The 25,169-nt window shown below is 39.7% G+C and overlaps 2 protein-coding genes across 11 annotated transcripts in view; one reads left to right on the top strand and one right to left on the bottom strand.

Moving 5' to 3' along the window:
- Positions 1-1,915: 1,915 nt before the first annotated feature.
- ODR4 (odr-4 GPCR localization factor homolog) lies at positions 1,916-17,867 on the bottom strand. 4 transcript variants are annotated; one of them, XM_082052642.1, is made up of 14 exons: positions 17,516-17,867; positions 16,631-16,765; positions 16,190-16,321; positions 15,736-15,831; positions 14,498-14,604; positions 13,432-13,468; positions 13,174-13,314; positions 12,457-12,552; positions 11,872-11,937; positions 10,412-10,540; positions 9,684-9,774; positions 8,296-8,481; positions 3,808-3,900; positions 1,916-2,613 (listed from the first exon to the last, which is right to left on the bottom strand). In XM_082052642.1, the coding sequence occupies exons 2-14, from the start codon at positions 16,727-16,729 to the stop codon at positions 2,546-2,548; spliced, it is 1,341 nt and encodes a 446-aa protein (XP_081908768.1). In that variant the 5' UTR covers positions 16,730-16,765; positions 17,516-17,867; the 3' UTR covers positions 1,916-2,545. The 4 variants fall into 4 exon arrangements, with proteins under 4 accessions (XP_081908768.1, XP_081908769.1, XP_081908767.1 ...); XM_082052643.1 differs by having other exon boundaries at positions 17,561-17,867; XM_082052641.1 differs by lacking the exon at positions 17,516-17,867 and adding an exon at positions 17,007-17,072.
- Positions 17,868-18,189: 322 nt separating this feature from the next.
- The window catches only part of TPR (translocated promoter region, nuclear basket protein), a 38,312-nt gene continuing 31,332 nt past the window's right edge, over positions 18,190-25,169 (top strand). For all 7 annotated transcript variants that reach the window (XM_082054821.1, XM_082054826.1, XM_082054825.1 and 4 more), the window contains exons 1-9: positions 18,190-18,348; positions 19,815-19,919; positions 20,137-20,210; positions 20,883-20,979; positions 21,346-21,449; positions 22,120-22,284; positions 23,015-23,107; positions 23,230-23,310; positions 24,627-24,714. In XM_082054821.1, coding sequence (XP_081910947.1) covers positions 18,198-18,348; positions 19,815-19,919; positions 20,137-20,210; positions 20,883-20,979; positions 21,346-21,449; positions 22,120-22,284; positions 23,015-23,107; positions 23,230-23,310; positions 24,627-24,714 — 958 coding nt within the window. In that variant the 5' untranslated portion in view covers positions 18,190-18,197. The remainder of the gene's footprint in view (positions 18,349-19,814; positions 19,920-20,136; positions 20,211-20,882; positions 20,980-21,345; positions 21,450-22,119; positions 22,285-23,014; positions 23,108-23,229; positions 23,311-24,626; positions 24,715-25,169) is intronic.

Below are 25,169 nucleotides of genomic sequence, written 5' to 3'. Positions count from 1 at the left end.
GGATCCATGGAATAAAACCTCCAAACAAGCTCTACTTTTTACACCACCAGTGCTAAATAAGATGATCTATTGGAAGAGCGTTTCATGACAACTTTACTCTCTGGTGTGAGGTATTTAGCATCTCAAATGTTACACTTCACTTCTATGGCTGAGTTTTGAGTAACAGGCAACTACAGAATAACCATTTTGTGTTTTACCTCCAAAAGCATCCATCACCATGGGGAAAAAAGAAAGACAGAGACAAAAAGAGACAAAAGACAAACTTCTTTCTTCTCATTACTCCCCTGCTCCTCCTTCTAATAGAGACCTTAGCAAAGCAATTTTTAAACCAACCATATCTGAAGCACATTATAGAATGCCCATGGATTCCACCCATTTGCCCAGAATGACGTGCACCGATGTCACACGCGGCAGCTGAAGGAGTCCCCTGAAAACAGACCCTCTGCTCCAACACCCCCTGCCCTGCTCCAGCAATACTGACACACAAGATCAACACTGTGTTCCAAAATACAGGTATCATACTACAAGCAGATCTTTTTTCCAAACAGACTACACAGATGAGGCAATAGTATTTAAGACATTGTTCTCATAGTTGCCTTTTGTTAAAAGTACGCTAGTACAACCTCGATTATGCTTTAGAGCTGAAGTGCTTATATTTGTTCTTAGTATTCCAGTGCCTTTATACAAAAAAGAAGTTTGCAGTGGAACTAAAATGCCCGATAATACAGAATCCTATTGTAGTTTAGATCCAAGTAAACATCATGTTTTATATACAAATGATCTTTTTTAAACTTATCAAAATTCCTCCCTCCTTCCACTCTCTTCGTGGCAAGCAAACAATAATGTTATTGCCTAAAGTACCCAGGAGAAAGCTCTGTTGGGCCCCGTTGAGCTTTCTTGGGCTCTTTCGGACTCTGATGGGCTCTGTAGGGCTCTTCCAGATCTTGCAAGGCTTTGTTGAGCCCTGTTGGGCTCTGTCAGGCTTCATAGGGTCCTGTTGGGCTCTATCATGCCCTGTCAGTCTTTGTCAAGCCCTGTCGGGCTTTGTCAAGTCCTAGGGAGCTCTGACAGGCCCTGTCAGGATTAGTTGGGCCCTGTTGGGTTCTGTTGAGACCTGGTGGGCATTATTGGGCTCTGTCGGGCCCTGTCAGCGACTGTCGGGCTTTGTTGGGCTCTATCATGCCTTGTCAGTCTTTCTTGAGTCTTGTCGGGTTCTGTCAGGACTTGTTGAGCCCTATTGGGCTTTATCGAGCTCTCTTGGCCTCTGTCGTGCTCTGTCAGGCTTTTTCGGTCCCTGTAGGGCTTTGTCGGGCTGTCGGTCTCTGTCGGTCCCTGTTGGGGACTGTCAGGCCTTGTCATGCTCTGTCAGGCTTTTTCAGTCCCTGTTGGGCCTTGTCGGGCTCTGTCAGGCTCTGTTGGGCCCTGTTGGCTTTTGTCAGGCTCTGTTGGGCTCTGTCATGCCTTGTCGGTCTTTGTTGGGCTCTGTCTGAATTTGTCAGGCTTTGTCGGGCTTATTCAGGCTCTGTTGGGCTCTGCTAGGCTCTGTCAGGCCTTACTGGGCTCGGTCAGGCTTTGTTGGACTCCGTCAGGCTTTGTCAGTCTTTGTTGAGCCCTGTCAGGCTCTGTTGGGCTTTGTCAAGTCCTATTGGGCTCTGTCAGGCCCTGCTGGGTTTTGTCGGGCCCTATCATGCCTTGTTGGTCTTTGTCGAGCCCTAATCGTAAAGTTATCATCTGTTTATAGTCTAAAAATCCTGATTAGCAACCATTTCTGACAACTTGCATCGATCTACAAGATAATCCACAAGGACTGCATAGAGGTAGCTCTTGCTGAAGTAGTTAATATTCCAACAGAATGATGACAGGAGTCAGAGCTGGACCAAGAAGTTCTCTGAGTTAACAGCAGCATATACACATCTCAAAATTTCTATGTATTTTATTGATTTCTGAATTCTCCATGTCTTGAAGTAAGGTATTTACATGCTGAATTGGTCTAGTCTTTAAATTACTAAAAACTATTTGTATACCTACTATTCTAGTTAAACAACATTACCTATGGTGAAATGTTGCATTCAATAGATCTAATTTTTCCCCAATTAACTTGAACGAGATGGGATTTCTCTTAGCAAAGGAACCCTTAAAGCAACAATTGTCTTAGCAGGTGACTCTGCCAGTCTTACCAATAGCCTGAAAAATACCAGTAGCAGCCTTTTGCATTAAAACAGCAAGTTAGAAGAAAATGAAGGTTTTACATTTGTTTAAGGGATTTTTCTAGAAAATTATACTATCATTCATTTATACAGAGTGACATGGTTATTTTCTTGTAAACTTGATTCAGTTTCTACAATACATGATATTGGAACTGCATGATTCTACTTGATACATTAAGTGCATGCTGGAACAAGGTACCTGAACCTATCATTACAATTTATATTGCACATCTAACTGGTGATATTTAGGCAACAATTCTTAATTACTAAGATATTAAACCCAGATGATTCCATCTCGTAACTGGCCAATACTTCCATGAAGCTCCAGTTCCTTGAGTTTAATCACTGAAGTAATTGAAGGAGAAGATCGATGCCAAGACTGCAACAGCAGCGGCGATGACCACACCTAAAATAACAAAGGCAATTCATTGGGTGAGTGGCACGGGCGCAGTTGGCAGCAGCCAGGGTGTGGAGGGCAGGGACGAGGTGAATGACAAGCAGAAGAAACAGCAAGAGCCACCTCAACAACCATGTACCACTGCTAAGCATAAAGTTAAAGCCATGAAGTCAGATCATGAAATTCTAAAAGCTCCATGTGACATTTGTCATCAGAGCAGGACCCTTCCAGCAATGCAGGTGACTACACACTTCTGCAGTGCCTTGGCCACGTCCTGGCCTACGAAACAACGCACTGACTCTGCACTACTGCTTAATTCTAGGAATCGGACTATGAAACAATATAAAAATTAAGCTTTAAGAAACAAAAGCTTTGAAGTTTTGTTCTTTTCTGTGTGGCGCTACATCTACTCCATAAGCCTTTTTGTAGCATAACAGTCATTTTTCTATTGATTAACATGCTTGCTACTGATGCAGTTAAGACGACATAAAAAAAAACCCCAAAGACCTCAGCGATGATTCAAGTGAAAACATTTTGACATCCACAGCAAACACATATTTACTGCTAGTACTCTAATCTTCCGGTTACCATGTCCTACTTCTAAGAATTAATAGAAAACAAAAGCTACTGTTTTGTTGGCTAAAATATAACTGTATTTTAATATGAAGAGACAGTGAAAGCTCACAGCAAAGAGCTGTACAAAGCACAGACAGATCTACGAGAGCTGGATGCAGAATATCATGGAGAAGCTGTAGCTGAAAGAAGAGTTCTGTGGCTGGAGTTCCCTGAATTATTGAGGCTGACAATTAGCACCCAAGCCCACGTGCATTTGTCAGCTTTGGGAGGAGATTACTGAGTCACCAGCCAATTTATGGGTGCCTACTTGACAAAGCCATTCAACTGTGTTATTTTTCAAGTGCAAAATTATAAAAGCGGTGAGTCTCCATGAAAGTAGTAAAGCCTACACGAGCCCTTTGTGCGGACTTGTAAGCGGAACGAATGCATATACTGGTTTTGTTCCCACAGCGGGTTGTGTTTTTTCCTTCCCCAGAAACACCCTGCCCCTACAACACTGAAATGAGGACTCATTTCAGTAAAACACTGCATTAATCTCACCATCTTCTTAATAATTCCGTGGAACAGTACTGAAAGGGTCCATTGAAGTTTCTGGATTGCCGTAACAAAACCAGGGAAATAACGTACCCATATTTTGTTGAAGTTTCAACAGCAACGTTGCTTTTGTCACTTGTTTCTGTTGTGTGTCATCCGCGTTGTCAGCAATGGGACAAATATCAACTGCACGGAAATCAAGTGAAGAAGTAAATACTAGGCGAAAAGCTAACAGTTGTGTTTTACAGTTGAATTAATGCAAAAGGCCAAGAACTTAATCTCAACTTTATAAGAAGTAAGTTTATGGTAGAAAAAATACAGTTTATCATAGTAGAAATAGTACAGTAGCACCAGTATAGCACCAAACTATTCTATATGGCTGGAAGGGTAAAAATAAAGAGAAAAAATACATTTGTGAATGAGTTCCTCTTCCAAAGCTCATTTTCCACACCCGGCTTCCAGAATAACATATCCAACCACCTTTAGGTAACTCGGGGAGAATTTGAGTGCTTTGAGAGGGAACCACCAAAACGAACCATTACCCACCTTCCAAGATCAAAGTTTGCCCTCTAAAGCCATTTGTCTGGAGCTCAGGTTACACACAAATCCATTGCCACTAAAAGAGTGAGCCCGGCATCATTTCCCTACCTAAGAGGCATAAAATGCTTTATTTCAAAGCACAGAAATTCCTTAAAAATCCATTTTCAGAGCAGACGCAGAGGACATGTGCCCCTTTGGAACAATTACTAAATCCTTAGACTATGCAGCCAGGCTGGGAGAGCGCATGACTCTGTTTCCAGTCTGATGGGATTCAAACCCATATCTAGTGCAGATTATCTTCTGGACCAACTGTTGCAGTGAGATCTGGATGTTTTCAGAAAGAACAGAATGGGCACAGTGAGATGAGAAATAAAGACTAACAGATTCTTCTTGTTCAGAACATGAAGAAGAAAACCCCCCAGGGGTACCAACTATCAAGTTTTAGCAGTCTATGGAATAAAACCACATCTCCCATCTCCAGAGGGGGGTTGTCAATCACCTATAAATTACAAATTATATAGCTGAGTAATACGGCACATCCGTTGTGTGATTCATATGAAAATGATTCATGGAAAAGTACTTTCTCTATCATAGCATTAGCTATGGGGGAAATGTATAATCTAGATGGGTGATTGTAAAGGTTGTTTCTGTCGCATGAGTCATGTGTGTGCTTGTCTTCAAAATCTCCTCCAGTCAAACTTGCCCAAGATGTTGTTACACACAAGCACTCTAACTGGACATTTAGGACCTGTCTCTAGCCATTTTTACCCCTGAACCTACTGACTTTGTATAGGATGTACTATCGCAGAGCAACTAATAACTGCTCGGTATGAAACTTAACAGGATAGCAAGACCTATAGATATGCAGATGCGTACACATGCATCCACTAAGCATAAACATTATTTTGAGATCTCTCTGCAACCTGCATATACACGTAAAACAAAAATAAGGGCACAACATTTCAATGCAAGGGGTGCTATTCTTGAAGAGAAACGACCACATATTTCTGAAGCCAACTGGTCCACAATGAAGCCGCAGTTTCATCGTTAGTTTTTCTATGCGAAGGAAAACGCATCGTCATCTGCCTAAAATATGAACAGAAATCTTCAACCGGAATAAATGAATTGTTAATTGTTGCAAGATACTTTTCCAAGTAAGTACATTAACTAGCACAGTAAGAGCACCACATTCTCTCCAAACTACTTAACAGAGCTTTCAACTCCCTAAAATAACGTATCTATTTTAGAGAAGCTGACCCCATTTCTTGGGTCACCTTTGAAGTCTAGACACAGCAGGTTTCTTTCTGCTTTAGTTTTCATGAGCAAGTAGGATAGTTTGCGCCCTCTAACTCGGTGTTTCTTCGCACCTTCATAAGAACCGCTGCACTTTTAGAAAAATGGCTTTGGAAGGTGCACATCAAGGCAGCAATGCTTGCTTGTTCCGGAAGGGAAAACACAAAAAAGAGGAAAAAAGAAACACCCTTGAGCTACTTAGGTACCAAAGGCATTTATGTCATTAAGGAAGACTTGCATTTGAAGTGGCTGTGGTATAAATCACACAAAGAGTTTTCAAAAGCAGATGCTTTCTAGTACCAATTATATGAATTATTAATTCATTAATTCTTCCATTTGCTAACAAAGATGGGGATGCGATTACCACTCCTGAGGTCCTATTTAAGTTTATCTACTCAGGGTATTTAACATACCACCCCCTGCACCAAGGAGGAGCAGGGATTTAGCAAAGCCAATCCTAAATGCAGAGCTTTCAATTGCTTGTATTAAAGCACTAATACCTTGAAAGCGCAGTGTCAGAGCTCCTTATATCTCTCAATCATAAATAGGGCAGTTTTTACTTTCTATTTTCCATGTAACAATTTTAAAGCATGACCTGATAGACCTCGCTGGAGAGTTGTACAAGGAATCAAGAGAGTAAAACTGTAGGAGATGGCAGCAGGGGCTGTACTAAGCACATAAAACTGACCTTCCCAAAACACCTTTATTTCGTATATTTTGACTCGAAGCTCCTTAAAAAGAAATCTTTTGGCAATACTGATTAGATAATCTTCTTCTCAAGTGCATATTTTAAAAAGCAACAGCAAAACCAAAACAGAGATTATTTGAAAAGCCTGTTCACGTTCTTGAATTGTAAACAGTTCTTTTTATCAGCAACTTCACTATGACGGGCATTTCCAGTCAATTCAAGGTCGGTGCCCAAGACCACAGGCATTTTAATACAAAAAAAATTCACTACAAACCAACTTTTATACCATTACTGAATTCTGACTGTTATTAATAGAGATAGCGCTAAGCTTTGAGAAACAACAAATGCTACCCAAATTGGAATGAAGCGTTGAAAAAGCTTTTACACAGGGGAAACCTCAAACTCTCATTGTGTCACAAAAACATGGTTACAGCAACGCTTCGACACCTCACACCAAAGCACCAATAAAAGTCAAATTGCAAAATCAATGCTTTTTCTCACAATGCAGAACACTTTTCTTACCCAGTTAACAGGTCTAATTTCTAAAACGGCCTTCCTGGCATTAATAAAAGTGTGTAAAGAACTGAAGATTTTAATAAGCCACAAGTTATTAATATGGTAACAATAATTCCCAGAATTGAAGAGCACTGTGTTGATAGCATTATTACCACCATCGCTATGAACAGAGCCCATTATACAGACAAACTTTATGGTGTTCATGGGAATAAGCAATAATAGCTTAAAGATTGTTAAAATTACGCTTATAACGCAAGAGAGATTTTTATTCGCTTTCCTGTTTTTCGTGATGGTCTTGAGCTGTGTACATCTGCTACTTTGAGATAATGAGCCAGATTCACTGCTAACAGGTTTAGTTAAAACCCAGGAAAACTAAATAATTTAGAAAGGCTTAAGAATTTGTGGTTAGCTCTGAAATTAAGAAACTCAAAAAACCCTCCAAGTAAACAAGTAGGTCAAGCAGAACATCAGTTCACCCTATGCACCAAGCTCATGGCTATGTTTCCCATTTTTTGGTCCCAAATTATCAACATCAAAGAGTCTCTCTTATCTGAGAATTTCTTTTTAAAATTTTCAGTTATAAAACTGCAACCTGTAGCTCATATTCACATTGATGGGAGAAAAAAGGGAAGAAAAGAAATCTCTTAGTAAGATCATAGGAAGCATTGTTAGATGAATTTCAACTACAGATTTGACCCCTACATTGAAATCAAAGCCACGTGGGGAAAAAAATTAAAGACACAACAGGAAACAATTTAAACCGAAAATATTCAGAAAAAGAAAGTCAATAACTACATAAAAAAAAAAAATATCTCTATTAAAGGGAACATAACAGTCTTGTGATCAGATCAGAAACTTCTAAGATATTCAGTAGAAAAGGAAAAGCGCTCACAATTTTCTTTCCATTTCAAGTGAATCACAAAACTTCAGGTTTGGGCTCTGCATTTGCTACAGAAATCAAAACACTCCGAACAAAGAAAGATACTTGGTGTTTTTGAAAGACTCAGGTTCTAGCATGAGAACTTCCTGAAAGATGCATTAGACTATACACATGGTTTTTAATATTCAGTGAAAATTTGTAGATTTGAGAACAGCTGTCAACTTCTGATTTTGACTTAGAATAAGTAGTGCCAGAACTACTCAGCTCTTAAACCAGCAACATTGAACTACTGAAGAAGTAACCAGAATATAAAGCTTTCTATGGCTTTTTTTACAGTTTATTTGCCAATATATATATCCTTAATTCCGGTGCAGAGTAACGTACGTAAACCTTGTTCAACTGAACCGTAGTTCACGAGCTGCAACCATACTTGCACAGAAAGAGCAAAATATTTGAGAAAAGAGAAAAAAAAATCTGTTAAAAGTCAAATACAAATCCACCAAGAGCCTTTACCACTTTTCACAAATATATTTAAACTGTTATTAGATTGATATAAACCCTTAGAGCCTGATATGAAGGAAGCCAACTTGAAGCATATTCACATGTGGATGGAAGTGTTCTGTGCCATCGGTCACCATTTTTGGCTCTCAGATCCCATATTTACCTGTGCTCATCTCCTCTGCCACGTGGATATCTTCAGCCTGCACAGCTTGATCCAACATCTCAACAAAACGTTCCTGAATTTCTCCAGCGGCCTCATCACCAAACTTATAATCGCTGAGCATCACGCTGGATCCAGCCACGGGGACAAACAGTCTTTGAGGTAAGACATGATATTGCCTTTTAAAGTCTAAAGGAAAAAGGGGGAAAAATTATCATCCAAATAAAAGCCTTGACAGTTACGATAAGATTCTTTATTCATCTCTGACCATAAGATAAAGATATTGCAAAAGAACTGCTCAAGGTTTCCACGTAAAAGTCTTGGTTTTGGGTTTAGCTGTTACTGTTTTATGCAAGTTTTGGCTGCTATCATACTGATTTATGTTCTTATGTTAGTCTCTCCAGAAATACCCAAGAGAGCTCCAAAACAGCCCATAAAGTGCTAAACAGCCCTTTTTTTCAGGTTCAGAATGACTAGCAAAAGAACACTGGGAGAGACTGCAGATAAGAGCATCCACAGAACAGCGCATGATTTCAACACCACAAACATTTGGCCATCAAGCCACAAAGTACGGGTGCCACCTAAAGAGGAAGCTGAAAACTGCATGCGATTGAAAAGTTCAAATCCTGCAGGTTGAAGTTGGCTAACGCCAAAATGAACCATGTTCTCCTAAAGCAAATGGTAATTCTGAACATGAATCATTTTTCCTTACATAATCCACCCGTTTCCATTTCTTTTCTATTTTTCCTAAAATCACTATCAAATATAATATCTTTTAAAAGGCTTTCCCTTCTTTAAGATCGTCAAACTGATTATTTTGACTGCTTTAAAAAACTCCAAACAACACAACAACATGTAGATAACTTGATACCATTGCACCAACTCAAGTTTAAAGAATCACCCAGTATGAGCTGGGAGATTTGGTCTCATCATGTACCCCATTAGGTTTTAATATAATCATGCTAAGTTTTATTTTCATTAGATCAATTAGCACGGTGTTCTGGCCACTGCACAGTGCTCTGTTGAAGTCAAGCTAATGCAATCCCACAGTTATTCACCTTGCCTAAATAAGATCTACTTCTTTAAAAAGGAGGACAGGGGTTTTCAACTACAGTATTTTTAAAAACTGCAAAATTTCTCATCGGTGAGAAAGAAGCTGAAATTGCATTTTGTGGTCAGGAGAACTGAATACAAACTTGGTATGAAAGCTGCGATGCCAAAGCACATATCTGGACTTGACAAAAAATCCTCAGGATTTTAAGAAAAACTCAAGGCTGCCAAACAGAAATTGTGTCATTTGCTCGTTATTCTCCTCTAACTTCACTACACTAGCAGAATTTTCTACAAGAAGCAAAATTCACTCGAAATGTTATTTATTTATGAATTCCTACTTTTTTTTTGAGGTCCTTCATTTATAATCAGATCTTCAAACAGTATTTCACACCGATCACTCAACGTGTTTATTATGTCTCTCTTCAAAGCCTGCAAGGACAAAGCAAAACCATCAGTAACCTAAAAGTCATTTGCAAAGCTTTTGACTAGTAAGAAACAACAAAAGTCGTCCCGCAGAGGTTTAACCCGCATTGAAATAGTTTTTCCCACAAAGTAAAAACTCTGAGGAGAATATTAAACAATCCAATAAAGAGAAGCTAACTTTAAAAGAATTAAAATCAAAACCAACAAAAATGAAAAGCTGAGGAAAATGTTAGTATTGTTAGAACTGTTTTTAACAGGAACGTTTAGAAGTTGTCAAACAAAAATAATCACAAGGCATTAACTCAATAAGGGGAACAAATGAATCTGTATTTTCCCTCCAAACATACAAAAATATAGTCTGTAACGTTTTCTTAATTTTGAGACAATTCTTCAAAGCTAATCAGTTTGACAATTTGTGCAAAGATTCACTGGAGAACAGCCTTAGCAACAGGAAACGTACCTTCTAGAAGTGAAAAAGGAACTGAATCCACCACACACACACAGTTTGTTTCTAAAACAATCCCTGTGTTCAAGGGCATGAACATTTTGACCTCAGTTTAGACTGGGGCAAAGAAAAAACAGTTTGACAAATTTCATGTATTTCAGAAAAATGTCTGTGATGAGCTAACGACCTTTTTACTACCTGAATGGCTTCTTTAACTTTTGGCTTGTTGTTATGTACGTAGGCTCTGCATTTCACAGCACCTTTGAGATTTATGGAACCGCTGCAGACCTGGACTGTAGCTGTTGATCTACAACTTGAACCCTGGGACTGAAAAATAAACAGGTTTCGGTTTTATCTTGTTACCAAGGCACTTGCAGCATGAGTAACAAAAACCAGAACTAGGAATTGATAGCATACCTTAAAATGTTTACTTATAACCTGTTTTCCCTCACGATTTATAACTCTGGTTTTGTGGGGTTTTTTTTAGGTTTGTTAGTTAAGACTGAAAATTTCTTTCCTTTTCCATTACAGAAAATGTATTTACTTTTGCGGACATTTCTTGTGATTTAAATATTTGTGTGTATAAGACTTCTAAAACTTTCCAGGCAAGCGGCTTGTGGCTAATATTAGTATCACAGTCTAGAAATCCTTTTAAGATTTTTTTTTTAAATGAAGTTTGTATGTCTACTATACAGCCAGCATAAGCTACCATATCCTGAGATTCATCCCACCAGTCAGTACTAAATTATAAATGTGGTGACGTTTAGAACTGTATTAAACTGTTGCCTAGAAATACTCACCCTAATTACCCAAACAATGAGTCTGTTGTGTGAAGGACTTTAAGACACTACCTGGAAACACGGGGAGGCTTAACTTCCACAAGAACTGCATAAACTGCAACTGAAATAAAAAGCTTTCCTTCCTCTGAGGCAATAAACCATTGGACTAATGTAACGACAAAAGATACTCATCAAGTCTTTAAAATGGCATTTTAGGCATTTATAAGTTTTGCTGAATGTAACTTTAGAGAAACCAGGAACTACTTGACAAAATAGGGCGGTCTGCGCTATGCAAGAAGCCGACAACACATCTGGACTCGTCTGGACTTTAGGACCTTGACTGGGGCACCTAATTCAGGGGTCAAGTCAGTATAACCTCTGGTAGAGAGGAAACTCCTGACATAGACCCAGCAGCTCCAGATTCAGATTTAGCTCACAGGATTTGTACTTGAATCCAAAACGAGTGACTGAGCTGCTCACAAGGTGTTCAAGTGCATGTCCACAGCTAACTGTGGTGACTCTGAACTTCCGAACAATGCAAAGCCACCTTCAAATCAGCGTACACAGGTACGCACAGGTATCCTCCTACCGCATGAATTAGTCTGTGGGATTTCATTTCTACAACCAGCTTTTAGAATTTTCCTTGCAGCTGGACTCTGAAATTCTGAGACAACGCGGTTATCACAGCACGAGAATTTCCAAATACACAGAATACATAGATCTGGCCACAGTTTCACAGTCAGAATCTGTGAGGGAATAAAAAGTCTTAGGACAAAGTAAGCTGGATTTCTAGACAATAATTCACAATGTTCTTTTATTTTTTATTATATTTTATAAGCTAACAGAGAGGTTATACTTTACAAACCACTAAATACTTACCAGCTGTGTCAGAACTTTGACATCAGAAAACTGAGTGCTGGATTGAATATTTCCTTTTGACTTTTTCTGAGGGGGGAAAAAGTTATGTGTCATGAAACAGGAAAAAAATCTCCCTGATTCAACATCTCCTCACTACCGTATAAAATGTGCCCTAGTTTATAGCTTTTAAGAGAGAAAATGGCCCATAGAAAATAGCTGTGAGAAGATAATTACAAAACTAAAAGGCGAGATGGATGCATCAGACAAACAATGTGTTTCCGCCCTTTGTTAAAAATATAGACACATGTAGGTCTTAAAAAGCTCATCACCTACATTCATACCTTACTCATGTTCTTTAATGACCAGACAGCGCATAGAAAAATTTTTAGTCAGACTTCCCATATAATTATTGTGTTCGCATTGCAGGAGGAAGAAGAGGCAACTTGCAGCAATGCAGATGGGAACACGAGCAGCCCTGCGTATTAGTTACCTACACAGGCCAATTAGATCAATAAATGCTGTACAGAAGATGTCTCCAGCGCTATCACACTGAAGGTTCTCACCACACAGCTATTAGAGTTCAATTCCTTCTTGTTCAGCACTCACCTGCCCTTCCAGTAGCTCTGTATCTTCATCTTTAACTTGTCCATTGATCAGAAAAACACTGTCTTCAATTTGTTTGGACCATCTATTTAATCCGTTCTTTAAAAAAAAAAAAAAGTGAAAACACAAAAATCTCATAAGAAAGAGGAAAGAGAATTTCACTAGAAGAATCAGACAGTATCATGCTGAAAATTATTACACATTTCAACAGTTACTCTGAGAGAGTTTTAACGTCTCTGAGAAACCCGTTTATATGTTTTTTCCGAAGCGAAATCTTACAGCCAACATGTTCAGAATATATCCATTAAGATGCAAGTATTTCAAAATATTTAAGTGCTACCCTAGGCATTTTATTTTTGAAAGTCAATTAATATCAAAAGCACCCTTTACCCCATCCTAATTGGATGTAAAGTTTCACTAGGTGAAGCAGAAGAGACTTTGGTTGGAACAACCACGACCATTGCAAAAGAATTTTGAGCAAAGGAAACTACCAACACTAAACACCGCAGAAGAAAAGTCTTTATCCACTTCTTATACTATTAATGTTTCATAGTAACTTCAAATAACATTTAAAAGAGGAAAAACTGCCAAACACACCTGCTGTTTAGTCCTACTCCTCAACTCGCATTATGCAAATCTTTCTCTGTAATTTAATTCTCAACAGAGGGAAGGGTGTGGGGACGGGGACCCCCTGCGCCACTGGCACAGCCAGCGAGTTACCTTGGTGTTCTTCTCCAAGTCGTGGTTGGGTGAAGTAGCAAGAAGTGGAATGTGAATATTGACGTTTACTGTGCAGCCCAAAGCCAACCAGGATGCAGACAGAGCGCTCTGGTATTTCCAATCTGCTGGTTTGGCTGAACTCTGAGAACAGAAAGAAGCAATAAAGCATCTATACAAAACACTGTATAGAGATTATTTTTTTAACATTGCTTGTTAAGCATTAAAAACTGTATATGACACACAGGATGACGAGCTCACCTTTGGGTCTTGCACATCATAGGTTCGGCAAACTACTCTTTGCTACTTAAAGAAAAAAATCCAGTGAGAAGCAAAAAAATCTCAAAATAAAACAACAACAAAACCTAACAGGAGCAATATGCAATTAACATTGTCCTTTACTTCTTTGTGAAGCCTCTTGTCGTCAACAACTGTGACCAATTTAGAATGAACCATTTCATTGCATGCTGAAGCAACATCGTTGGTCAAGAAACCAGTTTCTGGCATAGCGCTATTTGTAGTTACTTTTGCTTTCTCTGAGAGACTGCAAATAATAAGACGTAGACATGAACACCTCGTGAATACATTTAACTTTCCATTTAGCTATAGCTTTATTCAGCATGACTGTAGATAAGGGTAGCAGCAAACAATCATTGCAGCTTAAAGAACATTTTAAAAATAAGTACCAAGGCCTCATATTTGTTCTGAAACTGTTTTATTTTCAGGGAATACTGTCTTGATTATTTTTCATTAGTGTAAAAAAGTGGAAAAACATTTGCCTGTAAACTCCAACTATCATAGTGATACTGTCCCAGCTCTTTCAATATTAAGATCAATAGGTATCCACAGGGAGAACCACCAAGGCACCGATTTGCAGTTTATCCTCCTCTCTCTCACCTCTGTGAGGCAAAGCCTTGCTTTCTTCTCCGTGTATTATCTCGTTATCGACAGACCCAGCATTCTCCTGCAGCACTAGTACCGGTCACACACGCCTGCTACTTCTTCATCTCCACATCAGTATCAACGGTAACAGCAAGCTCAAGAAGCTATACGGTATTTTAGATCTTTTCATCAATTTATGCAAATCAAAACTGACTGGGGAAGGCATCATTTGATGCCACCACACACAAATCTAACCGAAAAAAAGATGGAAATTTTGCAAGGATAAGAGAGCCAATACTCTTACTCTTATCAGAAAACTCCATCATTTTGACTCAACTGACCTATGCCTAGCTGAACTCAACTTCCTCCTCATAATTTATGATTTATTCAGAAATAACTACAGAAACCATGCTCTCAACCAATAAACCTTGATCATAAAGGATACTTTTTAGTAGCAGAACAAATTTGAAGAGCTGCTCTGTCTGAGACCTCCTCCTCAGAGGGTTTCCAGAGCCTTCTTTTCATCAAGGACTTCTCCACTGAGAAGATTAGCTGAGGATGAAATAAGTATTACGGATTTTTCCACAAAAAGAATGCATTATTATTTCTGGAAAACAGTTTTGCACTAAAGTTCTAAGTCCGAGCAATTCCATAGTTAAGCATAAACAGGAAGTACACCTGCCATGTCACCAAAATGTCATGTTAAAAGAATATTCAACAAAGATTTGTAGGCTACTACTCCAAAGCCAACGTTGCTTGTGAAATCCTAACTCAGATTTCTTTTTAAACTTAACCAAGCAACACACATTCACATATTCAACCCATAGGCTTTTCCCCCTACAGAAATATTACTGCTTTATGGCCGTCAGTTGAGGATCCGGAAGGACAGCTGTGCAAAATAGCTACTAATTCAAAAACAAAACCAAATTTTAATTCAGGAATGACTTATCACCTGGACACAGCTCACCTTTTTTGTTGGCTACTAGATGCAGTTATCACAACTGAGATGCGGTTACGCTGCACTGTAAACATTGAATCTCGGACCTTACACTTCAAAACCTACTCATGTTTAAATCGCTGATCATTCTTACCTTACAAAAACGATAAAATGAACCTACATCTACAGAACAGAAACTAAATGTGGCACTAGATGCCCCAACACTGTAAAAAAAATGCATTTTAAGTCTATTGGACTGTAGCATGTTCTATGCAGTTTTTAAACATAACCACACACACCCTAGGTAAATACTCCTAGTTCTATAGAATATATTCATTTTAAAGGAATCAGAACTATAGATATTTCTCTATTGTAAACATCTCTATTCTGAACAACTCAGACAAAAAAACCCTAACATGCTAACACTACTAAAAACCGTGCCACAAGGATTTAGCTTAATATAACCTTTGACTATGTTTCCTTAAGCTACAATGTCCACTTCCAGTAAATCCAGCAAGATTTGCTATTGCAGTAACAAACACCACAAGGAACAGAAAGTTAGCAAATACAGGCTGCGGTACAGCCCCACAGGACAGTGATTTTCAGAGGTTTCAGTCTCAAAATCATATTTGCGCTTTTAGAAATAAAGCCAGAAAACAACCATATCTACTGAAGACAATGACAGAAAATTACTCAGCTACACACCTAGAAATATTCCTGGTTTGTCCACCAGGAAGGACACTTACCCTGCGCAGAGCATTTTGACTATCTTTTGACAGTTCTGGAGTTGCAATGATAAATACACCAAGAACTAATAAGCCTCCAGGAAGCATTCTAGAAACCTTCAAAATAGAAATGAACATGTATTAATAGGACTCAGAGATCTAGCAACCACATAACTTGATATATCAAAAATTTCTAATGAGACAAGTACGCGTTAAGAGCAGAAGTGAAATAATTAAGACTGTTTTTCACTTATAGGTCCCTCTGAAATGTAGAAACACAGCACCTCATGAATTTTCTCATTTCAGTCCTATGAAGTCATCTTAAAACTTGGAAAACAACAGAGATGTTTTGGTTTAAAACATCTGTGCCTATGAAGGTTGAGAAAAAGCTTCAGATTAAACAAGTGATGAGGTTTTCTAAGTCTTATTTCCTTTCTGTTTGTCCCATCCCCTCCATTAACTTGCCCTGCGGTACCTGACTGGCGTGTGTCGTTATCCACTCTTCATCAAGGGACGCCAGCTTTGCGGGACTGACGTTATCCTCCTTCTGCTCTTCCTTTGGAGGCGTTCGAACAGCCCGGATCACATAGTCTCTTTGCGGGGAACACTTTGAAAAGCATCAACATAAGTAAATACACCACGAAGTTGACATCTGAGAATATACTGTGTAATATAGCAACTGTAAGGTCTGCTTTACAGTAGGTATCATTAAGCTCTGCAGTAACCTGTTACAAAAATAATTCCCTCATGAATTTGCCTCTGCCTTAAAGCCTCATTTAGTGATAAGTTTTATCTTTACGATTTTATTTTCTGTGCGTCCTGTCTTCCACAGAATGATTTACGATGATGAAGGCCAAGAAGGTTTTCCCCTGTTAATGTGAAGCAATAAATTAGACTTCAAATATTTCACACTTACCTGCCCTATTAACAGGCCGGTGACATAAGGCTTCAATTTTGTGGTGAGGTCTGAAAGATACTGCCCAATAGCTTCCTCAACCAAGTACGTTCTACCCATTGCTGCAGGTTTAAGACTAAGTATCACAGTTTCAACCTACAAAACAAATAAAGTATAAAGGCAAATAAAGTATATATACTATGCTGGTTACCTGAAAGAAAGATCCTGAGGAGATTAATACTTTATCTTTCAAAGGTTAGTTGCTTTATGATCTGCAAGTCTGCTCGTTTAAATGAAAAACATAACTTTCTACACTAGAGGAAGGAGCACACGACTCTTATTAGAAAGAAAACTATTTTAAACACCTGCCACTGAAATTATATGGGAAGTCACGCACACAAACGCCAGGAAAAACGTCTCTCCAAGCAACAACTTCTTGCTGTATCATGATCCACCAGAGGCCTGAATGTAAAGTGTGCATTTTTGCAGACACACTCCTCTTGGAGAGGCTTGTGCTTAGACATGTCATGCACAATTTCAATTGCAATTCCTAAGGCATTAGAGCACAGCATGTGTGGACTATCCAAAGGGCCTTTACAGCTCCCATCAGCTGCATGGACCCAGGACACGGGGCCTGCCGCAGACAGAGATCCACGCAGACCGATTTGGAAAACGGATTCGTGCACCGAGGATTTCCACAGGAATTAACTATGGAAACGCCGCAGCCAAAGAGCACACGATGAGGAGGAGAACAGGCAATTTGAGTCCCCGCACAGGTGTGTGCCGGGCAGGGCTGGCGGAGCCGCGGCTCCGCGCCGGCGGGAGGAGGACAGGTGTCCCGCACCCCCCTCAGCACCGACAGCACCTCCGCTCCCGCCCGCTTCCCGCAGCGCTCCCCGCACTCGCCTGACGGCCGCGGCCACCGCCGGGTCCCGAACTCGGCACCGCCACCCCAGCTCCGCGCTGAGCCGGCCAATGGCGACGTCACCAACCCGCGCCGCTCGCGGCCCGGCTCAGCGCGATGACGCACAGCAACCCGCCACCGAGCGCGCGAAAAGTGCGCGCTGAGGGAGAGCTCGGCGCCAGAGCAGCCATGCTTAGAGTGGCGGTAAGCGGTAACTGCTCTTCCTGGATCCTCCAGGCGCGAAAGATGGCTCGGAAGGGAGTGAGGGTCGTGACGAGCTTCAATTCGAAGCCTTCAGGACTCCTGCCTCCAATTCAGCGGCTTCAACGCATCAACCAGCAACTCTCGCCTCACTCAACATGGCGGATAGAGTCGCCTTACCGGAAACGGAAGTGCTGGTGGGGGGGCTGCCTCCTTCATTCTGAACTTCGTTGATAACATTGAAAACTCCTTCTCTGCAGACATTTCAACCCGCCTGGACACCTTCCTGTGTAACCTCATCTGGGTGTTCCTGCTCCATGGGGGGATTGCACTGGCTGAGCTTTCCAGGTCCCTTCCAACCCCTGACAGTCTGTCATTCTGTGAAAACTACACTTCCCGTGATGCCGCGGGGCCCGGCCCGCCCGGCGCGTGCGCCGTGTGGCGAGTCGCCGCGGTAGGAGGCGGGGGGTGAGGTTGCCCAAGATGGCGGCCGTGCTGCAGCAGGTCCTGGAGCGGGCCGAGCTCGCCAAGCTGCCCAAGCCGGTGCAGGGCAAGCTGGAGCGCTTCCTGGCCGACCAGCAGACCGAGATCGACGGGCTCCGAGCCAGGCATGAGCGCTTCAAGGTGGACAGCGGTGAGTGTGGGGCGGTTTTGGCGGGGAGCGGGGCGGTGGGCCCGCCGGCGGGGGCTGAGGGAGGCGGCGCTGGGCCCGGCGGGGCCTGCGTGTCCTCGGAGCGGTTTTGGGGGCTGACCTGGGGGTGTGAGGGGGTGTGTGTGTGTTCTCCTCGTGGGGAGGGGTCTTTGGCTCGGGAGGGCCCTGTGGATGAGATCCGACTCTCACTTTCCCTACGTAAAAGAAGTTTCATTTAAAAATTTTAATTTCTTCATTTTTCGTTTACAAAGGACCGTTCAGGGTTAAAACTGCGTTCCAAACGGGCTTAAAGAACAACTTCTCGTCAGATTTTTTAACAAGCACTGATATGCTTTCAGTCTGCTTTGATCCTTGTCGTGGAAAAGAAATTGTGATTTGTTTACCCCGCTCTCAAGTAGCCTTAGGTTTATGCTTCTTCTGGTCCATATTAAAGACTGTAATCTTTCTGTAAAATGCTCCTGATAGAATCAGCGTTTTTATATTGGAAGTCACTCAATCACAGAAAAATAATACTGGTAGCAAACTGGGGTAGAAATGGGAGAAGAGTGGAGATGCACGTAGTCACTGGGCAGAGTTGTAAATACCAGTTAATTTATAGGTTAGGTGATACACTTCCTATGTAAGCTTTACTGCCGCCTTTCCTTCAACCTTTTTGTCTCTTTCATGATAGAAATCTGGTTAAAGTGAGTTCGTAAAGTGTTGTGTAAGTTGAGGTAACCCACAGATTTTAGCAGGTTTAGGTCCCTTCTGTTCACGTGTGGCTGGAGAGGCAGTACTATTTGATGTTGTAAGATGATAGGAAGCGTAAGATAAATAAAAATCCCTTAATACTTCCTTAGAAGTCCATTATGCCTGAGAGTAAGATTAATTTTGCTTTTACCAGGTGTTTTACAGTGAAGCTCTATGACACAGTTACTATCTCAGATGACCAAGATTTATATCTAATTATTTTTTTCGGTGCTATGGGGTATGCAGCGTAGAACACAAGAGTACACTTGAATAAGCATTCATTAAAAATTTTCTAAAGTCGATACCTAGGGTTATGTATATTTTATGTTATATGCATAGAAATACACTACAGGCAAAAGAAGTGTTAAGTTGGTGAGACCACACTGCATAATTGTGCTGATACAACATTCCTTGGCTATGTCCAAAACGTTAAAGAACTATGAAGTTTACTTTGCCTGTCATTTTATGGGTCCTTCCTGGAACCATATCACTTTCGATGCTAACAAAGTATTTTAGACAATATCATTTCAATGTGGAAATGCATCTTTTTGCTTTCAGAAAGACTTTTTCTTTAAATTCTACTGTGGTCTCATTATTTTTAGATTTTTTTTTTTTAATACTGTTAATAAAGATGTCCATTTATAAGGATCCTTGATAAAGATAAGAAAGAAAAAGAAATGTTTAGTAAGTGAAATTGAGAGAACGTTGTTATTTTGCAGAACAACAGTACTTCGAAGTAGAAAAGCGTCTGGCTCAAAGTCAGGAGAGACTTGTAAATGAGACACAAGAATGTCAAACTCTCCGCGAGGAGCTTAAAAAACTTCGTAAGTATAACTGCACATTCGCAAGGTTGGACAGGATATTGGTTCTTTAGTCCAATGTTATGGTGAAATGCCTTAAGTTTTAAACAGGAGTTGAAAATCCATCTATTAACTACACTTGTTGTATCTGCAAGTGGAGAGATGTTTTGCTTTCACATTTAGAGGGTGAATTCTGTTATGTTGTAGTGGGGATCCTTCACTACTATTTCTTCTCCAACAGATGAACAGTTGAAGTCACTGAATGAGAAAAATAAAGAACTTGAAGCTGCCCAGGACCGTAATACGGCCATCCAGGTACTGAGAGAACTTGAGGATAAGTTGAAAGACTTTGGTTGACCTATCTCATTGCAGCAATAAATTTCCAAACTGGACTCTATGAAATATCAGTACAAATAGGTACTGATGGACAAATTTACCGTACAGGAAAATTGCTTGAGTTTTTTCATTCAATCCTGACATGGCAACAAACTGAATTACAGGTGAACATACACCAGAGCAGCTACTTTATTTCAGCTTGGCTAGATTGTTTGATTCTAGCTGAAACCTGCTGTGATGTGACTTTAAGCTGAACCTCCAAAGTCAGACAAAAGCGTGAAGAAGAGCTGTGGTTTTTCCCCCATCTTTTCCCAGCCTCCAGCACAGTTTGCCTTGCCTTATGCTCATATGGATGAGTCACTTCAGCTGACTGATCCAGCAGAACCCTAATTTTGGAGCAGGAAGTGAAAACCTTATTATTGGATGGATTTGTTCACAATGAGAAGACGGATCTGATGGTTTCCCCTGAGTGGCTTCCCTGGGCCCGACTGAAGTGGTTGTCCTGACACCTTAGAAGGCAGAGGCAGAACTACAGCCTGGAAGTGATCCAAAACTATTGACTCTTACTTGATTTTGATACTGATTGTTTGCATATGTCAATTCCTTTGTTACTCTGTTACCTCTTTCATTTACCTGTGCAATTTTTTTCAGAGCCAGTTAAGCAGAGAAAAAGAAGAACTAGAAGCTGAAAAGAGAGATTTGGTTCGAACAAGCGAAAGGCGATCTCAGGAAGTTGAACATTTAAACGGTATAACCAAGAACTTATTAACAAAATACTTCACATGATTTTGCTGATTAAAAGGCATGCTTGAACATTGGAACGGGTATGGAGTATCCAGCTTGTATAGGCAGCACCAAGTAGTGGATTTGCAGGGAACAATGTTTAGAGAAGAGGAAACGAGGCAGGAAATTACATGCTAATTGCAGAAAAACACAGCAGTTTGATGCTTCGTTTTGTAGATATAAAAGCATACATTATATGTGTAGCTTATTGCACAATATACAATTACATACATTATATGTTGCCTGTTCTCATTCTTTACAACTTAATTAAACTGAGTAATTAAACCTGGTGTACATTTAGCCTTTTTTAACACTGATTTCCCTCCTCCAGAGGATGTTAAACGCTTAAATGAAAAGCTTACAGAAGCAAACACAGAAAAGGTGAAACTTCAGTTACAGCTGGATGAGCTTCAAACATCAGACGTTTCCATGAAGGTGAGCAGTACTTTATATGCATAGTATGTGTTAATGTTCTAATTAGTAGTTGTTTGCGTGTGACATAACAGTAATTTTGTCATTAGTGACTTTGAAAGTAGGTCGAGTGTACCTCTGTCATTTATAACAAATTATTTTATTATGAAATTGGTGGTTGTGGCTGAAACTAAGACATACATTTATAGAAGGCAAGGGGACGTCATGTTGAGCAAGCGTGTCCAAGCCTTATTGGTGGCTGCCTCTGCACACTAGGAAGGACTCCAGGTCCATGAAGGCAGGTAGAAAGGAGAAAAATAGTTGTTTGTGAACCTGCATCATTTCTCTGGGCAGAATAAACTCTATAAAGAGCTAGAAGAAAGGAGGAAAGGAGAAAGAAGGGGAGGAAAACTTTGATAACTTTAATTGATTTCTTTTAACTAGATACTAACGTAGTTAATGTTCCCACCTAATGTAAATTTTGAGGAAACTAACTCAAGTTTCAAGAGGTTCTTGTAGTTTGAGACTAGGAAGTTAATATTACCAACGTAATAAGGGACACAGCCTGTCATTTGGTGCTATTTAACAAATTGCAGTACATTTTTACAATTCCTACTCTGATCATTGTCCTTTGACTAGCTTCTTTGTTTTCTATGGAACCAGTACAATTACACTGCACAATTTTCTTTTTTAGTACCGTGAGAAGAGGTTGGAGCAAGAAAAAGAACTTCTACAGAATCAAAACACGTGGCTGAATGCTGAGTTGAAAGCCAAAACAGATGAACTTCTACACACTGCCAGGGAGAAAGGCAATGAAATCTTAGAGCTTAAATGTAACCTGGAGAACAAGAAGGAGGAGGTAGTGTAATTACTGAGTGCTTTTGCTATTTCTTATAAATTATACCTCCTGATTAACTATATTAAACAAAACAAAATACTTTAATAACTGCATTTGAAAAAATATGTTTTACAATTAATAAGGAGATGTTCTTTCTTTTAACATGTGATTTTTTTTTTTTTTGTTTAAGGATACGTATAGTTACCGTTACTTAGAATAGAAAAAGATTTAATTAAAAGCTAGAAATTTTAGAGTCACTGATAATAGCATTATACCATTATAGAGCTTCTTAAAATGTATGGGAATACAGTTCTAAATAAGAGGAAGGGGCAGAAGGACCTGACTTAACATTCTTTGCGGAGTGGGGTGGTGATATTTTTGTTTTCCTGCAACAAAATATGTGGCAGAATCCATAGTCATATTTTGAACATATTCAGCTTTAGTGAGTATCTGTTTGGGTCCCTGAGCAGCTTCTTCAACACCTGTGACAATTGGTCGGGTCGGAGCCAATACTTGGCTCCGGTGCAGCTTGGGGGTTTATTTGGTTATGCGTAATTGGAGCAATTAGGGGACTCTTGCTTTTTCATTTAGTTGAATGCACAGGAACAACCATTTATGCTCTTTCTGGAACTTTCAGGGGTTTTTTAAAGTAAAAAAAAAAAAAAAAAAAAAAGAAATGGCTGTTTTCCAAAATAAACTGGACTGAAAAGGCAAGTTTTATACATGGTGTTCTCATTTATTCTTTGAACAGGTTTCCAGAATGGAGGAACAGGTAAACAGTTTGAAACAGTCAAATGAAAATCTTCAGAAGCATGTGGAAGACCTTTTGAATAAATTGAAGGAGGTAAGAAGGCTTGAAGTCTTTGTGAAATAGCATTACATTTGCTTCTACAAAATGAAAAACGAAATGTGTGAAATAGAAACAATGGAATGCTCCCCCACCCTGTCTCTTCTTTAATTTACTAGGCAAAGGAACAGCAAGCTAGTATGGAGGAAAGATTCCACAATGAGCTGAATGCCCACATAAAATTATCCAATTTGTATAAGGTGAGTTTATTGATTCTGTTATAAGTGTATATTAGTATTACTTGGGCTGAATCTTAGCATGAAACAGTGCAGGCCGGTTTTGGGGTTTTTTTTCCCCACAATATATTGATGTGTGCAAGACTTAACTGCCATTGCAAAACCTTGGGAAACATCCAAAACATCATTTTCTTTGCTTCTGTCTTAGGCAGCATTTAAAACTTTACATTGCTTGGATCATTTTGTAGATTAAGCAAATCCGGCGTTAAAATAGTGTAAAATAGTGATTTTGATGCGCACCGTTTCGAGGCTTCATGTTGTATGAATGTGGTTATGTCTTACAATGCTGTATTGGGAGGTAAAGGTTTGTGTGGAAAATATGACTGTGCAAGAGATTTTTCTGAGGTTGGTTAGTAGAAGTTTGTTTCAAATAACACTGCAAGTGTTAGTGATCTGATTAAGGCACAGCTGAATGTCACATATTGTGTCAAATTAGCACCATCTCAACAAGTAAGTTTTTGTTTTGTTAGCTCAAAGAATGAAAACTATCCCGTAGCTTATTGACTAAGACAAAGTCAGCTAACAAGCACAACTCATTGCTGTGTAGTTTATGCATGTTATATCCACAGGTTATGAGCTCTCTTTCCTGAGTTTTCTCACATACCCACTTGATCATTCTACCATGCTCAATTGTGTGTTCTGCATTAATATTTTGATTAGATGTGAACAGATGTCCCTTTATTGAGCAGCAAGTCAACAGCTAATTTTTCTGAAGCATAATGCATTACTATTTGCCTTTTAATTTGGTTTTGTTTTGTTTTGTTTTAAACTCCTGTTCACTTATGCTTTTATCAGAGAATCATTGATTTGAAGGGGCTTAAAAGTTTGTCTTCTGCTTAACGTACTTGTAACTACTGATATATTTGTCTGACCTGATATTAAAAGTATTAAAATGGAACACCCTCCCGTGGGAGCCTATTCTAAGATTTTCTGATCAGCAGAAGTGGACTCAACTTTATTTCTGTTATCTCTAATGGACTTGCAGAATTGCTGAAGTATTATACCGCTTTGTACTTGCGAGATCTCTAACTGGAAGCAAATATACATAAATCATCGATATAAGATTCCCTAAAAATACTGAATTTTTCATAATGGTCACAATGGAATACTCAGAGTGAGACTTAATCCCAGAGGAAAGAGAATTGTCCAGTTTAGGTGACTCTTTTAGCATTTTACTCAACAAATGGAGCGTTCACAACTTGAGGTCAATTTGAGCTTTGTATAAAAATATAGTCATTATTGCTGCGCACTAAAAGGTGAAATAAAATGCTTTTCTTTAGAGTGCTGCTGATGACTCGGAGGCAAAGAGCAACGAGCTGACAGGAGCAGTGGAGGAGCTGCACAAGCTGCTGAAGGAAGCGGGCGAAGGTGAGTCAGGAGTGAGAAACCGTGACTGGGACAGAACTACCTGGATGCACTGAAAAATATGGATTAAACCTTTATGAAAGGAACTTCATTGGGCTTTTGGGGATGGTCGCTTTGCAAGAAAAACATTTACCTGACTAGTTGAATGTACTCGGAGGGTGTGTGGGAGGGAACTGTTTTCAGATATACCTGGAATTTTACTTTGGATTTTGACACGAGGATCTAATATTGCAAGATATGTCTTCATTTTAGTTTCTTCTTTTGGATTCCTTTTCACTGATAAACAGTTCATATTTTAGCCCTTTTCTTATCCAAGTTCATAGGCAACAGTTCATGCTTTGAGGTAGTCTTGCTACCTGCATGAGCTTCTGCAGATTGTATAAAGCTAAAATAAAATTTAAGGTGCATATGCAAATTTTGACCTTTTGAAATAAAAAAGAAAAAGAAAACCACAACAC

This window comes from Streptopelia decaocto (genome assembly GCF_964273445.1).
Source record: "Streptopelia decaocto genome assembly, chromosome: 5".
Classification (NCBI taxonomy): Eukaryota; Metazoa; Chordata; class Aves; order Columbiformes; family Columbidae; genus Streptopelia; species Streptopelia decaocto.
The sequence above is the reverse complement of the archived record's forward strand: the minus strand, read 5'-3'. Positions and strand labels throughout refer to the sequence as shown.

What these genes read in the sequence shown, in the direction of transcription:
- ODR4 (XM_082052641.1), bottom strand. Translation starts at nt 17,057, where the DNA reads ATGATACAGCAAGAAGTTGTTGCTTGGAGAGACGTTTTTCCTGGCGTT. An exon ending in CAGAGCTACTGGAAGGGCAG is followed by an intron (nt 11,938 to 12,456) that starts GTGAGTGCTGAA and finishes TTCCCCCCTCAG; the next exon opens with AAAAAGTCAAAAGGAAATAT. An exon ending in GAAACTTCAACAAAATATGG is followed by an intron (nt 2,614 to 3,807) that starts GTACGTTATTTC and finishes TTGTTATTTTAG; the next exon opens with GTGTGGTCATCGCCGCTGCT.